This window comes from Budorcas taxicolor, chromosome 15 (genome assembly GCF_023091745.1).
Source record: "Budorcas taxicolor isolate Tak-1 chromosome 15, Takin1.1, whole genome shotgun sequence".
NCBI classification, from domain to species: domain Eukaryota; kingdom Metazoa; phylum Chordata; class Mammalia; order Artiodactyla; family Bovidae; genus Budorcas; species Budorcas taxicolor.
The window spans coordinates 73917621-73931823 of record NC_068924.1 but is presented as its reverse complement, the minus strand read 5'-3'; the positions used below and the strand labels follow the sequence as shown (position 1 = coordinate 73931823).

At 57.7% G+C, this 14203-nt stretch overlaps 2 protein-coding genes across 6 annotated transcripts in view; one reads left to right on the top strand and one right to left on the bottom strand.

Moving 5' to 3' along the window:
• Positions 1 to 3000, top strand: part of PHF21A (PHD finger protein 21A) — a 186256-nt gene extending 183256 nt beyond the window's left edge. For all 5 annotated transcript variants that reach the window (XM_052652709.1, XM_052652711.1, XM_052652707.1 and 2 more), the window contains 3 exons: positions 397 to 472; positions 781 to 884; positions 2415 to 3000. In XM_052652709.1, the coding sequence (XP_052508669.1) occupies positions 397 to 472; positions 781 to 884; positions 2415 to 2681 (447 nt within the window). In that variant the 3' untranslated portion in view covers positions 2682 to 3000. The remainder of the gene's footprint in view (positions 1 to 396; positions 473 to 780; positions 885 to 2414) is intronic.
• Positions 3001 to 7750: 4750 nt separating this feature from the next.
• Positions 7751 to 12728, bottom strand: LARGE2 (LARGE xylosyl- and glucuronyltransferase 2). Its single transcript, XM_052652967.1, has 13 exons — positions 12420 to 12728; positions 12004 to 12086; positions 11700 to 11823; positions 11321 to 11492; positions 11090 to 11194; positions 10514 to 10626; positions 10318 to 10443; positions 10071 to 10226; positions 9769 to 9929; positions 9075 to 9353; positions 8691 to 8840; positions 8394 to 8589; positions 7751 to 7960 (listed from the first exon to the last, which is right to left on the bottom strand). The coding sequence occupies exons 1-13, from the start codon at positions 12726 to 12728 to the stop codon at positions 7751 to 7753; spliced, it is 2184 nt and encodes a 727-aa protein (XP_052508927.1).
• Between the last annotated feature and the right edge of the window lie 1475 nt (positions 12729 to 14203).

Below are 14203 nucleotides of genomic sequence, written 5' to 3'. Positions count from 1 at the left end.
CTGAGATAGGCAGCCCGTGTCAGGTCAGGGATGATCCTACCTGTGGTGCTGCCATCACGCAGATGTGCAGCTTGTGTGCTGATGGTTCTGACCATAGGCCGTAGCTGAGGGTCATGCAGCAGGTCTGAAAAGTTGGGAACGCCCAGCGCAGTCCCCACCTGTGCCTATGCTGGGGCTCAGGTGGCTTGGCTCTTCCTGCCAGTGACCTTTATTCTCTCATGCTGGTAAACTGGAACTTCGTAGTCCAGAAACTATACCATGGGTTTTGCCATACTGCCACCATAAATCCTTCCTGGATTTTGTTTGCCAGTAGCGACAGACACTGTTGCTTGTTGTTACACAGGGGATGTGTGCTTATACTTCTTTCTCAAGGATAAAATTTGAAAATCTTTTCAGATGCTGAAGAAGGAAGAAGCAATTCCATGGCCTGGAACTTTAGCAATTGTTCATTCCTATATCGCCTATAAAGCAGGTAAAGAATTATCCATACTACCTTTTGAGTGAGCCTGCCTTTGTTTAAAAGTAGTGACAGTATTTGTTATGTTTTCAAAGGGAACTTTAAAATTACACATGAAAAGCTTTATTGAATGAAATAAAAAGTTGGTTATAGTACTTTTGGGGAAGGAAAACTGAAGTGAGATCTTATATGTAATGCCAGGCCCAAGCCACTGACAGTTTTCTTAGCGTCCTTTTACATGTAGAACAGAAAGTCCAGGTGAGCAGGTTCTGTGTACTGATGGCACATGGGACTAAGTTCCTTTTTTTTTTTTTCCTTCCCAGCAAAAGAAGAAGAGAAACAGAAATTACTTAAATGGAGTTCAGATTTAAAACAAGAACGAGAACAATTAGAGCAGAAGGTGAAACAGCTCAGCAGTTCTATAAGTGTAAGTCAACCTCATGCCTTCAGTGACAGGTACAGAGATGCAGAACTTTACATGTGCGTCAGAGGATGTGTGGCTCTCAAGGGTTGATGCATTCCTCAAGCTTACTGACACTGCTACCTTAGGCGGTCACAGTTTGCCTCCAGTTAGAGGTTGGTCCTCAGGTACAGGGGGCCAGTTGGTGCATGGTGCCGTAGCCAAGCTCTGGAGCATCCTCTTGGCTTTGATCTGAGAGATTTTCAGTCTCCATATTTTCTCTGTTACTTGAAGAGGTCAAGTAGCAGCTATAGGAGCATAGCCAGCACCCCAGTGAGCTCCTGAGCGTGTTGGGAGGAGTGTGGAGCCACCTGAGCAGACCAGGTCCCCATGTGTAACTCTTCCCAGTTGCTCTAGCTAGCTAGCGGGCCCGTCCGCAGGGCTTTCCCTCCTGTCCCCTCTCCCACGCCCTGCTGATCGCCTCTCTAGGGTCCCCTGCACAGCTCGAGAAGGAGCGCTTTCTGGAGATGAGTACTGGAAGTAAACACCACCCAGCCTGGCTGACCAGGTGGGAAGGAGAGCTGTGTTTGCCGCAGAGATTCAGAGGCTCCTCCTGACCGGAGCAGGCTTTCTTTTTCACTGAGTAGGTCCCTTTTCCACTGAGTAGGTCCTCTTGTTGCAGTGATGTGGCCCCAGCCTTCATGGATGCCAGGTGGCAGTCTTGCTGTCCTTCTTCATCGTACTGCCCATTGTGGGGCAGGTTTCACATCACTTTCCCTGCCTAGAACAGAAGCCAGCAGGTGTGGGAGGCCTCATCAGTTCAGTTCAGCTCAGCTCAGTTCAGTCACTCAGTTGTGTCCAACTCTTTCTGACCCCAAGAACCACAGCACGCCAGGCCTCCCTGTCCATCACCAACTACCGGAGTCTACCCAAACTCATGTCCACTGAGTCGGTGATGCCATCCAGCCATCTCATCTTCTGTCGTCCCCTTCTCCTCCTGCCCTCATACAACACAGCAAACAGCTACCTGTCCATGACCGAGCAGAAGGCCTTCTCTTGGCTGGAGTCTTTGACTCTCCTAAATATCAGTGAATATCCCGCCTTAGGGCCCTGCCTCTGAACTCCTACTGTCCCAGTGGTCTTCAGTAGGCCCTTAAACTGAATCCGGATACCACTGGCTTGTGTCTATCCTGGAAAGCTCACCCCAGTCCGGAGCATATCAGCAAGGTAGAAGCGTACCCAGGCCTGCTCGAAGCAGCTTCAGCTCAGCTGTGAGAGCCCTTTTGTTTTAAATGCCTTTCATTTTACAGTATTATAGCGGTGATTCATGTTTGGCTGTAAGTCCTCGTGTCAAGTAGTGGGCTTTGAAACCACTCACTCGCTCCTTCTCTCTCGCTTCTCGGGCCTGCTCCTTCCCTTGGGTAGCAGCGCCCACTTGCCCGCTTGAGGTGGAGCAAAGCGAGGTGTAGGGCTGCACCCTAGCCCACAGGGAGAGGGCTGCTGGGCCTGTCAGGACAGCCGGAGGCTCAGTGCCGCTGCCCTTCTCATTGGCTGCAGAAATGCATGGAAATGAAGAACACCATCCTGGCCCGGCAGAAGGAGATGCACAGCTCCCTGGAGAAGGTGAAACAGCTGATCCGCCTCATCCATGGCATCGACCTCTCCAAACCTGTAGACTCTGAGGCCACTGTGGGGGCCCTCTCCAACGGCCCGGACTGCACGCCCCCTGCCAACGCCAGCACCTCCACGCCGGCCCCCTCCCCGCCCTCCTCCTCCTCCCAGAGCTGCACAGCGAACTGTAACCCGGGGGAAGAGACTAAATAACAGAGCCCCGCTAGGATAAGCCACGAGATCCCGGCGGCAAGGAGAGCAAAACACTGAAGACTCTAGCAGAGCCGAGCCGGAGTTCTTCTGGAAAGTACAGAATTCTTTTGGTTCTTTGGTTCCAGAGAGAGAGAAGATGCTTGTGCCAGGTGGCACCAGAGTTTGCCAATTGATCCTTCTTATTCTGTGTGTACATGCAAAGATTGGACCATGTTACATGAAATAGTGCCAGCTGGAGGTTCTTTGCCAGCACCATGCCAAGTGAAATAATATATTTACTCTCTCTATTATACACCAGTGTGTGCCTGCAGCAGCCTCCACAGCCACGATGGGTTTGTTTTTGTTTGGTCGGGGTGGGGAAGCAGGGCCGGGCGGAGGGAGAGCAGGTTTCAGACCCTTGTTTGCCGAGCCGTCTGTCTGGGTGGAGAGACAAGTCCAAAGAGTGCGTGGGCTTTCTGTTTCTAAACTCTCACTACTATAAAACCAAAAAGAGGAAAGGGAGATTTCACCAACCCCAGTGCCCAGAGGAGGGGTGGAGGAGGGGAGGGGAGGGAGCCGGGGTGGGAACAGTGTACCGAATAAGCAGTATTTCATAGTGTCTGGAGGGGGCACCGTGCCCGGAGAGACGGACACCAAGAACCAGCCACCCGGTTCTTCTCCGGAGCACCCCGCTCCCAACCTTGGGCGCCCCCATACTCCCCAGGTTCCTTCCCTGCTTTGGCAAATTGGTGCCATCCCCATGGGTGAGCCGGTTACCTTCCCTCTCCAAGAACAAGCAGAACCAGGCCTCAGGTGGCCCTTGCCCGGGGCAGGGAAGAAGGGTGTGTGTGTGTGTCGAGGAAGGAAAAACGGTGGATCAGTGATTTTACTTGAAAACAAGCTCCATCCCTTTTCTATATTTATAAGAAGAGAAGATCCTGAGTGAAGCAGCACGCGACCCAGGTGTGTGTGAATCGAATGGAGATGTTTCTTTTCTCTCTTTTTTTTTTTTTAAATTTTTGTTTTTGTTCCTTTTTTCTTTAAAAAAAAAAGTTTTATTTTGTTGTTTATTTTACATTTTTGGTAACAAAAACTAAAATAAGGAATAGAAAAGCTGTTTTTCAGGCTGACAGTCCAATTAAGGGTAGTCGAGACCTTGCATGGTAGAATAGGAATCATAGTGTCAGTGAGGTCCAGTGAGTCTGTGTGAGTCCTTGTGTCATCGTTCGGGGCACTGTTTTTTTATGCAAGGGCAAAAATCTTTGTATCTGGGGAAAACAACAACAACAACAACTTCTTTTTTTTTTAATTAAAAAGGAAAATAAAAGATATTGAGGTCTTCCTAGTGTTACTTAAATTAAGATCAAGGTAAGAAACATTGTAAAAAAAAAATTACAAAAGTGCTATTTGTTTCCTAAAAACAGTGATTTCTATTAAAAAGGTGTCAGAACTGGAGAAAATGCTGTGTAGTTATAATTTTTTAGCACAGAACCTGCTGATCATGATGACATTTTGCTGTGTTTGTGTCTCAAGACTGGTGGGCTAGTCTCCGTGATTTCTGTCCTTCAGATGGCTGCAGCCCTGATAGGCAGGGGCTGAGCTCTCCCACCATCCTCCCCTCCTCGGAAAAGACTGTCCTCCCTGCTGGGTGCAGGGAGCGGGGCTCCTGTTTCTGGAGCCCACTTGGAGCGCGGATGGTGTCAGGGCCCTGCTTCTTGTCTCCTCGGGTTTTGCTGAAGCAAAAGGCTGGTGCCTAAATAAGATCCCTTCCTTTGGTGCTGCTCTTGGTCTTTCAGCCACCAGCATTTCGAGTGCCTGGGGGACAGCTTTGAAGGAAATGGCCAGTGAAGCCCTTTGGTGCCCACACACCCCGGCTTTGACAGGTGCAGGGAGCAGGCTGGCTGCATCAGCCCTTGGTGCTTAGAGAGGACGAGAGAGTGAGATGTCTTGAGGGGACAGGGTGTCTCTGAGATGAGGGAGTCCCTGGGCGGCCTTCGTGTCATCACACCTTTGAAGAGAGAGCTGCATCGCCAGCTGCTTTCTCTGCCTGCTGGCTCCGGTCACTGGAGATGGGAGTCTTACCCCACTTTGCCCACCCACAAGCTTCCTGGGTGACCTTTGGCTAGAACGTTGTGCTTGCCTTTGCTTGGCCTGTCGCCTTCTTGAGAAAACCAGGGTTCTGAAAGGCTTGGACCATTTCTATCATTTTTGCCTTGTGGGGAAAATAATTTTTGTCACATGTGCCCTCCTGCTGGAGACCTTTGCCCATGGCACACATCTGGCCCCAGGAGAGAAACAGAGACTCTGCCTGGACACTCCCAGAGCATCTCCCCCAAGCCCACCCAGTGTCCAGTAAGGGCCAGAGTCTAGGAGGGGGCAGAAAGGGACCAGTCATCTCTCCCTCACCTAGTGAGGCCCAGAGAGACAGAGATGGACCCTGAAGGCGACTGCCACAGAGCAGTCCTTTTCATGTAAAAACGTGTCTCTTCTCTACCAACAGTTTCCGTTCCTCTTCCTGGGATGTTTGTTAGAAGAGGGGATGACAAGGGGGCTGCACCGGCCCTTTGAGAGTCAGGGCCTGGCTGCAAGGTTACCTGAGTGGGAAAGAAAGGCGCTCCCGTTGCTCATGCAAAAACCAAGGTGCTATGTCTAGTCAGGGAGCTTTGGGAGATGTCTGGACTAGTTGGAGGAATGGTTGGCGGAGCTTCAGAGCCCAGAGGTGGGCTGTGCGCCCTGTCTTGGAGCCCTCCCATCAGACTTGTCTGGGCCCAGAAACAGGAGGTGGCCGCTTAATACCTGTCTTCTTGAAAGAAGAGGCTTTTGCTCAGGAAGGAGCCACCGGGGATTCTCAGGGGTGGGTGGCCGGGCTAGGAACTAACTGACCAGGGTTTTGCAGGCTGCTGTGAGCAGTCACACTCTGACCTTGCCGAGGGTTTGAGGGTACGGATTCTTCTCAAGTTAAGATGTAAGCTGTTGCGCTAGTCATCTAGGATGACGGAGTGAAAAACTGCAGCCCTGCCCCCAAACCTGCATTCTGGATTCAAATTCCCAGACACCCCTCACTGCAGAGAAAAGGCCCTGGTCACCAGTGTCCTCCTCCTCATGGTCTGCCAAGAGAAGAGCCTCCCTGTCCCTCCAGACCCGAGGGTCCCTGTGACCACCCGAGACATACCTTCATGACCGCCCCACCTCCCTCTTCCTCTCCGCTGCTTTCCCTCTACTGACAACTTCTGAGGGCAGGGGAGTGACTGGTTGGGGCTGGGACTGATCCAGCTGCCAGCTTGGGCTGGATCAAGGGGCCTCTTGTCAGTCCCGGGCCAAGGTGACGTGCCCTGGAGGCAGTGAGGTCATGTTGCTGTCATCTTCCCTGCTCGTGTTCTTGCCAGTGCGGCCTGCAGCTCCCTTTTTCTTTGAGAGCCTGCTGGGTCTTGTCTCACCTCTGCTGAGCTCATCCAGAGTTCTGCTTTCTTCCTTCCTTCCTTACTGGGCCCTTTTGGGGCAAGGCTGTCGGTCATGCCTGACAGGGAGGCCCCCCTCAAGACAGCCCCTCACGGGCCTTGGCCTGTGGGGCCTGTACCCTGGCCATGGCGGCCTCTGGCTCGCACCCAGCGCCCAGTGTCCCTGCAGGCCTGCTGTGTCCCTGTGGCTTCTTGGCTCAGGCTCAACAGGGCGTGTGAGTGGGGCGCAGCTCCTCGCCCCACGCCTCTCCCGTGCGGGCGACCACATTTCCAGCTCATTGCAGTCTCTGCGTGTGGAGTCGCCTCTCTAGCCATCTCTGCCACCTACTCCTGGGGCCAGCAGAGCCTTCTTGGGCTCTCATCCCCAACCACGACGACCCACACAGCACACTCATAGCAGTTTCCTCCCTACATTCCCTTTTAGGGCTTAGTCTTTCTCATTTATCCAAAGGGCTTAATTTAGGAGACTTTAACCCCAGGAGAAGGAAGCTTTTTGGTAGGAGGAAGAATGGGGGCCCGGGTACGTCTTCCAGTCCCTGGGTTCTCCAGATTCGGTGGCTTTTGTTGGATGGAGGTGACCTTGCTCTATGTAGAAAGGAAGACCGTGGACCTCACCCCCACCTCTCAGCTGGGCACCCTTGGCAGGAAACAGGAGACCCACTTTTCTCCGATTTAGAGCCGTCCCCAGTGTCAGCTCCTTTCCAGGAGGCAAAGGGTGACCCTCCCACCAGAGTACAGGGGAAGAAGCCGAGAGTTTCCCTGTTTAGAGAGCCCCACTGGAGCTCCTGAAAATAGCCCTTGTAAAGGAAGAGCAGGGCTCACAACTTCTCTGCATTCTCCGCTCGCAAAGGCTCTTGTTCCCTGAGGACTCCACCAGCCCCACAGCAGCCTCTGACCCCTGCCCCTCTCTCTGGGGTTGCTGGATCCTCAGCCCAGGGTACGCTGCAGTCAGGCAGGACCACCGGAGGTCAGTGAGCTCTGAGCAGAAAAGTGCCAGCCAGCTCCCAACCTGTCTCTTGTCCAAGCCCTTTGTGATTTCAGTCTTGGTAGAACTTGTATTTGGAGTTTTGTGCTTCAAAGTTTTTGTTTTTGTTTGTTTGAGTTTTGTTTTGAGGGGGTGGGGGGGATACAGAGCAGCTGATCAATTTGTATTTATTTATTTTAACATTTTACTAAATAAAGCCAAATAAAGTCTCTCAGACTCATGGTGTTGGGTTTGCGGCAGGGGAGGGTGGACAGGACACACAGACTCCAGCCCTAGCCTCCAGGGGGGGCCCCGTTGCTGGGCTTCTGCCAGATCCAGCGCCTCCCCAGGCTTACTGACTGCCTCACGCCCCAAACCAAGAGGAACGAGAAAAGGAACTGTTAAAACTTAACGAAAAAGGGATGTTACGGTTGAGAGGGTATAGAAACCAGCCCCAGACCAGCTGGGGCCGAGGAACGCTAGACCCACCTGAATAGCAGCAGCAGACGGAGGCCCCAGGCCTCGCCACAGATGCCCCCCCCACAGCCCCTCCCCAGAGACCTTAAATAATTTAAATAGCAGGAGGGCGGGGTGGCGGCAGGGTTGCTCCTGAGGTCAGCAGGGAGTGTGTGTGAGAGCCACGGAGACGACAGCGGGCAGCCGCGAGGTCAGACAGGGCCCCGGGGCTGCTGCAGGGCAGTGAGGTATTTGAGGGCAGCAGCCCCGTAGTGGCGGGACAAGTCCTGGTGGAAGTCGTCCTTGAGGGCCTGGACGCAGTCACGATAGGTGGGGTTGGAGCGAAAGCGGATGATGTCAAGGCTTGGGGCGTGCGGCAGGTGGATGGTGAAGGCCTCAGGCAGCACCAGGAGCTCGTATTCCTGGGGGCGCAGGGGAGGGCGCGGGGACAGTCACTGTGTAGGCTGGGGGAGGGTGGCAGCTCTGGGGCAGGGAGAGCAGATTCATCCAAAGTCAGAAACTTGAGTTCTGCAGAGGGCCCTTCACGGTACAGTGTGCCACTGTTTAGTGAGCCCCTTGGGCCTGCTGTTTAGTCGCTAAGTCACGTCTGACTCTTTGTGAACCCACAGATGAGCCCGCTGGGCTCTTCTGTCCATAGGATTTCCCAGGCAAGAACACTGGAGTGGGCTGCCCTCTCCAGGTCTCGGGGAATCTTCCCAACTCAGGGATCGAGCCTGTGTCTCCTGCATTGGCAGGTGGGTTTCTTTACCCCTGAGCCACCCGGGAACGGGGCAGCCCTCTCTGGGCCTAGAGGTATTCTCAGAGCAAGGCTGGAGACAGCAGGGCGCCCCTTACCTGTGCATCCAGCTCTATGATGTGGGCCACCTTGTTCCAGCCAAAGCCCACGAAGCGGGGATCGTAGCGGGGACAGTCACGCGGCACCACCACGTAGGGCTCATAGTCAGCAGCCCACTGCACACGGTACGGGGCCTGAGCCTCCCGCCAACGGGCATAGTCTGTGGGTGCATGGCCCTGGGGCCACTCGTGGTACCTGTGGGGGCAGGGTAGGACGGGGAGCCAGTTGGAGGCTGATGGGGGTCGGTGGGGAACCGCAGCACTGGGAGGAAGGGGCAGGCCAGTGGCCTCTCCCACCTGAAAGTATAGAGAGAGCCAGCGTCCAGCAAGGTCAGCAGTTCGGCTTTAGAACTGGGGAAGCTGAAGCGGTAGTGCAGGGTCTCGAACGCAGGCACCACCAGGGCCGCCTTCCGCTTGCCGCCCAGCTCCAGCTGCTCGATGGAGGCCCTGAGGAGGGAGCACCCCATGCACCAGAGAGAACTGGACGGGGCTCTGCCTCCAGCACTGGGCCCAGGGGTTCTCTTTTTGTTAGATGTAGGACCCAGCTTCTGGGGCCAGCGCACCCTGAAGCGCGGGCTGGGGTTCAGGAAGGAGCAGAGCCGCCCCTGCCAGGGCCCATGGGTGCCCCCGACCCTGTCCACACCCACCCATGTGCCGTGGCTCTCCCCCGGCCCGGCCCACCTGAGGTAGCTGTAGAGGGAGTAGGCGGGCAGGAAGTCGATGTCGCTGAGGAAGACATAGGGCGTGAGGGCCTGGGCCAGGGCCACGTTGCGGAGCTGGTTGATGGGGTAGAGGGAGCCTTCCCGGTACACCATGTGGTAGGCCACGTCCTGCCGGGCAGAGAGCACCGCCGAGGTCTCCACAAAACGCAGGAACTGCTGGGCCTCTGCGTCTGTCAGGTACAAGGCCAGGCTCATGGGGCCCGGCCAGTGCCTGCACAGGGCTTCCAGCATCTGCAGCCTGGGGTGAGGGGATTGGTCAGCCCAGGGGAGGACCAGGCTGCCTCCCGTGCTCGCGGCCACGGACAGCCCCCTCCAGTGGCTTGCTGAGCCCCTTCCAAGCACTTTTTGAACTGTTCTTATTTCATCTTCACAGCTACCCCACAAGGTGGGTACTTTCTCATTTGACAGATGAGAAAACTGAGGGCCAGAGATATTAAGCCTTGCTCATGGTTCCGCAGCTACAGAGGGCAGTTTCCTGACATCTGGGTGATCCCCACAGCCTGAGCTCCTTCTACTGTCTCTCCAGTGTCTCCAGCTCCTGGAACTCCTCAAGCATCAGGCAGTAAGAGCTCTCCCTTCCACCAAGTGGAACCCTCCTCTCGAAACTCCCAGACCGCGCACCGGGCCCCGTGTGGCTGCCCTCGGCTCCTCACCGCTCCATGGAGAGTTGGGCCACCAGGGTGACGTCATGGGGCTGGGGGGGTGGCGGCTTGTGGGGCAGGAAGGTGATATGCACGCGGTGCACGGCGAGCTGCTGCTGCCGGAACTCAAAGCAGGCATCCTGCTCCTCCAGTTGTGCCAGGGCCTGCTGCAGCTGGGAGGTTGTCGGGGAGAGGAGGGCGGGCTGGGTGGGACAGGCGGACAAGCCCTGGACAAGGCCAGGTCCCACGGGAGCAGGGGGTGGGTGGGGCAGAGCCTCCCCGAGGGGAGGGAAGGGAAGGTGGCTCCCTCTCACCTGCTCGGCCCCAGGAGGGGGCGGGCAGGGGCACCCAAAGAGCTCTCTCCGCAGCAGGTTGCCATCGTACTCCAGGAAGGTCAGGTAGAGGTTGCGGAAGGATTCCACGTGCTTGTTCTTCACGTGAAGCTTCTTTGGTGAGTTCCAGTGGATCACCTGGGATCAGGGAGGGCATGGAAAGGGGCCGGGGGGTGGCGAGAGGGGACGGGAGCCCATCGCCACCACTCAGCGCCCCTGCCCGGCTCACCTTCAGGTCAGACGCCTCCGAGTAGCAGCGCTCAGCCAGTGTGTGGTCTGACAGCTGCACGTTCCACATGCAGGGCAGGGGCTGCACCAGCCATGGGTGCTCCTTGATGACGGCGTTGAAGATGTCCTGGGCAGAGACCGTCGCCGTCACACCTCGGCCCAGAGCCCGCCCCCACCGCCCTCCAGCGCCCCCAGACCTGGTCGGCCAGCGAGGTAGCAGGCAGGGTGAGGAGCTCCCGCTTGGCCGTCAGCTTCCACATCTGCTCCCAGCCAGCCTGCCGAAGCCGGTCCAGCCGTAGGAGTATCACGCCTGCTCGGGGGGAGAGGCCGTCATGCCCACCTGGGATGACCAGCTCCTGGGGCCGAGGCTCCTGAAGGTGTCTTCTGAATGCTTGTTTTTGTGCCGTGTTAATATTTTCTGACTGCTCAGACGCGAGGTGGACTCGCTGGGTCCACAACTAACCCTCTTCGGGGTGAAGGGGAGGCAAAGCACAGTTTACAAAGCACCCCCACAACCATCTTCTCAGATTCAGTGGTCCCAGGGCTGGGAAAATCACCAGGATGAGAAAACAGGCTCAGCGGAATCAAGTGACTTGGCCAAAGTCATCCAGCATCATCATCCCAGGTTGGAACTGTGATTTCTGGCTCTTCTCCCAGTGTTCTTTCTACAGAACAGTTCTTGGGGGCCTCCCATGCGTTCTATGCTCTAACCAGCCCCAGGGGCCCAAGGACCAGTGGCTGCCCTCCTGCACCACCCCCAACACTGTCCCCACCTGTGTTAAATCCCCGGCCCAAGGCAGGCCAGGGCCTGTGGTTCTTCCAGAGGTTGCCGAGGTACCAATCGCTCTGGTTCTCCACGAGACCAATCGCTTGCTTGTCTGGGAGGGAGGGCACGAGAGAGCTGTCTGAGGCTGCCACTGGACCTCAGCTCAGGGCTAGGCCACAGGGAGGCCTGGATGGGCCAGGGAAGGGGGCTGACTGGGGTGGGGTTCCAGACCTCTCACCAGAAAAGTGAGCAAAGAGTGCCCAGAGTTCTGCAATGTTGGAGGCAAAGGTGACATCTGTGTCCAGGACAATGACACGGGCCAGGTCGGGGGGCAGGGCACTGGGCAGCACTAGCTTCATTAGCCCATAGAGGCCAGAGTAGTGCTTGTTGGGGATCCAGGAGACCTGGGGCTGTGGGTGGAAGCACAGGGCATGAGCCCGCAAGAGAAGGGCTTACCAGTGTCCGGACATACTCGGGGTGACGTGCCCAGGAGGGTGAAGGATTGGCGCTTCAGTAGATGTGATGGGACTGGGGGTCCCATGCAGCTCTAGCCTGCCCTCCCACTGATACCCACAACCCTGGGAGGAACGAGGGGGCAGAAAGGCTGGGGCTCCTGCCTTGAGCTCGTCAGCATCGTAGAAGCTGATCTGGACAGCAGGCACCATCCACGTGTGAAAGAGCGTCTCCAGGATGTTCCTGGCCACAGCATCGGTCACCAGGTGAAGGTGCAGTGGATTTTTCCTTCAGGAAGGACAAGGGAGGAAAGCTGATGGGCCCCAGAAGGAACTACAAGGGACGAGAGCCCCGCCCTGAGGGGCTCAGAAGTGGAAGCACTGATTGCTATCACGAGCTTCTCCCTGCCCAGCTCAGGGTATTCTTACAGCCTCCTTCCAGGGAGGAAAGGGACACTCCTGGCTATACCTGTAGAACAGCAGGGACTTCACCAGGGTGATGACATCTCTGCTGGAGTTATGTCCCGCACAGACGATGGCCACCTGCAAGAGCTGGGGAAGAGACAGCAGGTCAGCGGGCTCCAGACGAGAAGGACCTGGGGTTGGGTTGACCCGGCCTAGGGCAGTGGAGCCCCACCTGGCATCGGAGCTAGGCCGGAGTGTGGAGGGGGGCTCCAGGGAGCCGGGGTACACCCCCCTCATTTCCCAAACAGGGAGGCCAGGGCCAGGAGAAGGGCAGGTGTGAACCCGAGGCGCCCCCGGCTGGCTGGTCAGTGTCAGAGCCGAACCCAGGTGTTGGGATTCCCACAGGTGTCCAGGTCCCTGCTTGGGGGCGCGGGGGGACCCTGGCATTCCCGCCGCCAGGGGCCGTGCGCACCTACCTACCTCGCACTTGGGCGGCGGCGGCGGCGGCGGCGGCGGCGGCGGGATGCAGTCCGAGCTGTTGTGGCCCCCGGGGTCTGCCGGCGGGTCTCCATCGAAGGCAACGGCCCCCCGTGACCGCGGCCGCCCGTCTGGAGGTACACGTGGCGTTGGCGAGCCGGGTACGGATCCCGGGTCACCCCCGCCCCGCCTCGCTTCCCGCTCGCCGCCGAGCTCACAGTCCGGGTCCCCGCCGAACAGGAAGAAGCCGATCAGCAGCAGCAGCAGCAACGCTGCGGCCCCCAGCGCCCGGGGGCGCCCTCGGAGTAGCATGACTGCAGGCAGGGGTCCTCACGGCGGGGCGCGACCCCGGGCTGTGGGCTCCATCGCGGGCCCTGTGGACCAGGGAGGGAGAGGAGAGGTCAGCCCTGGGCGGCGGGGCCCGACGGCCACCCGGTCTTCTCTCCCGCCGTTGAGTCGCCACCTCACCTGCTCCAGGGGCGTAGGGTCCCCAACCTTACTCTCTCAGAAGCTGGCTGGGGTGCAGGGAAACGGGAGGTGGAGGGTAGGCCAGCCCCGTCCGAGCAGGAGCCAGCCCCGCCCCCAACCTGGGTTCAGGTTTCACCTCCGCTTGGCTGAGTCCGAAGGGGCGGGGAGACCCCCCCCAAGGGGAGGAGGAGGGGAGGGCTGCCCTGCCCCCGCTACCAGGAGCCCCTACACCGGGGAAGGAAATGCGGGAACCCTCGGGGTGGCCGGAGGGCTCGGGGGCAGCCACCCGTGAAGGACCAGTCCAAAACTACCTGCTTTGAGCCCATCCCCCTCTTCCCTGCCCCTTGAACCTTCCCCTGCGGGAGGGGCAGGGTCCCCAGGCCCAGGATCAAAGGAATAGCCAGAATAAGGGAAAGGGGACTGGGATGGAAGGAAGGGCCTGGCGGGGTGGGGGTTGGTGGAGGGGGGGTCCGGACACCTGCTCTGGGGGTGGAGGCGGGGCCGGCGGCCAAGACCCGCCCAGGAGCCGCGGAGCACCTGGAGTCCCAGCTTTCCTCCGGGTCTGCTCCACCCCCACTCAGTGCAGGTGGCCTGGCGGCAGAAACCCGCCTTGTGAAGGTCCCCTCCCGCCCAGGAGCTGGCCAGGGGCCTCCTGGGCAGCGCCGAGAATCCCCAGCCCTCGCCTAGACCGTCGTGGTTGTGCCAGGCCCCCACCCCCCAGCCTGGATCTCTGTCTTCTCCTGCCCTGGAGGGATTGGGGGGCGCTCTGGGCCGCCAACAACCCATCACAGTTGATGGAGCTGGAATGCCTGTCCTCTGCCCTAGGCCCTGTGCTGAGGTTCCCCTGCCTCGCAGCGATCAACCATGTCAGTCCTGTGACACCGGCGGGGTTCTCCACGCAGAGCTGAAGTGACCAGTTAGAACACCCTCGTGAGGCCCTACCCTGCAGAGCACCGCTCCTCCCTAAGGCTTCCTGTCCCAGCACCTGCCCTTGAGGTTCCTGCTCCTGGATTCTATCAGATGCTCACAAGGTAGGCCTCTCCTTCCACATTCCTTGGTTTGTTGTTTTCCTAGTTTTTCTCGAAAGGAAACCTCACTGACTTGTTTATAGCTTGTGTCTCCCCTACAAGGTAGCTGCTCATCGGACTGGGCCTCTAGCACCCAACCAGGGCCTGTGAGTATGTGCTGAACACGGATGGGCCGCAGTGTGACCTGGAAAGGGAGGGTTCGGGGCAGTGTCCTTCAGCCCAACTTCCAGCTGTAACAAGTGAGGGTCTGAGAGGCCGCAGCCCGGGAAGAAGTCGTGGCAGAGCAGCCCA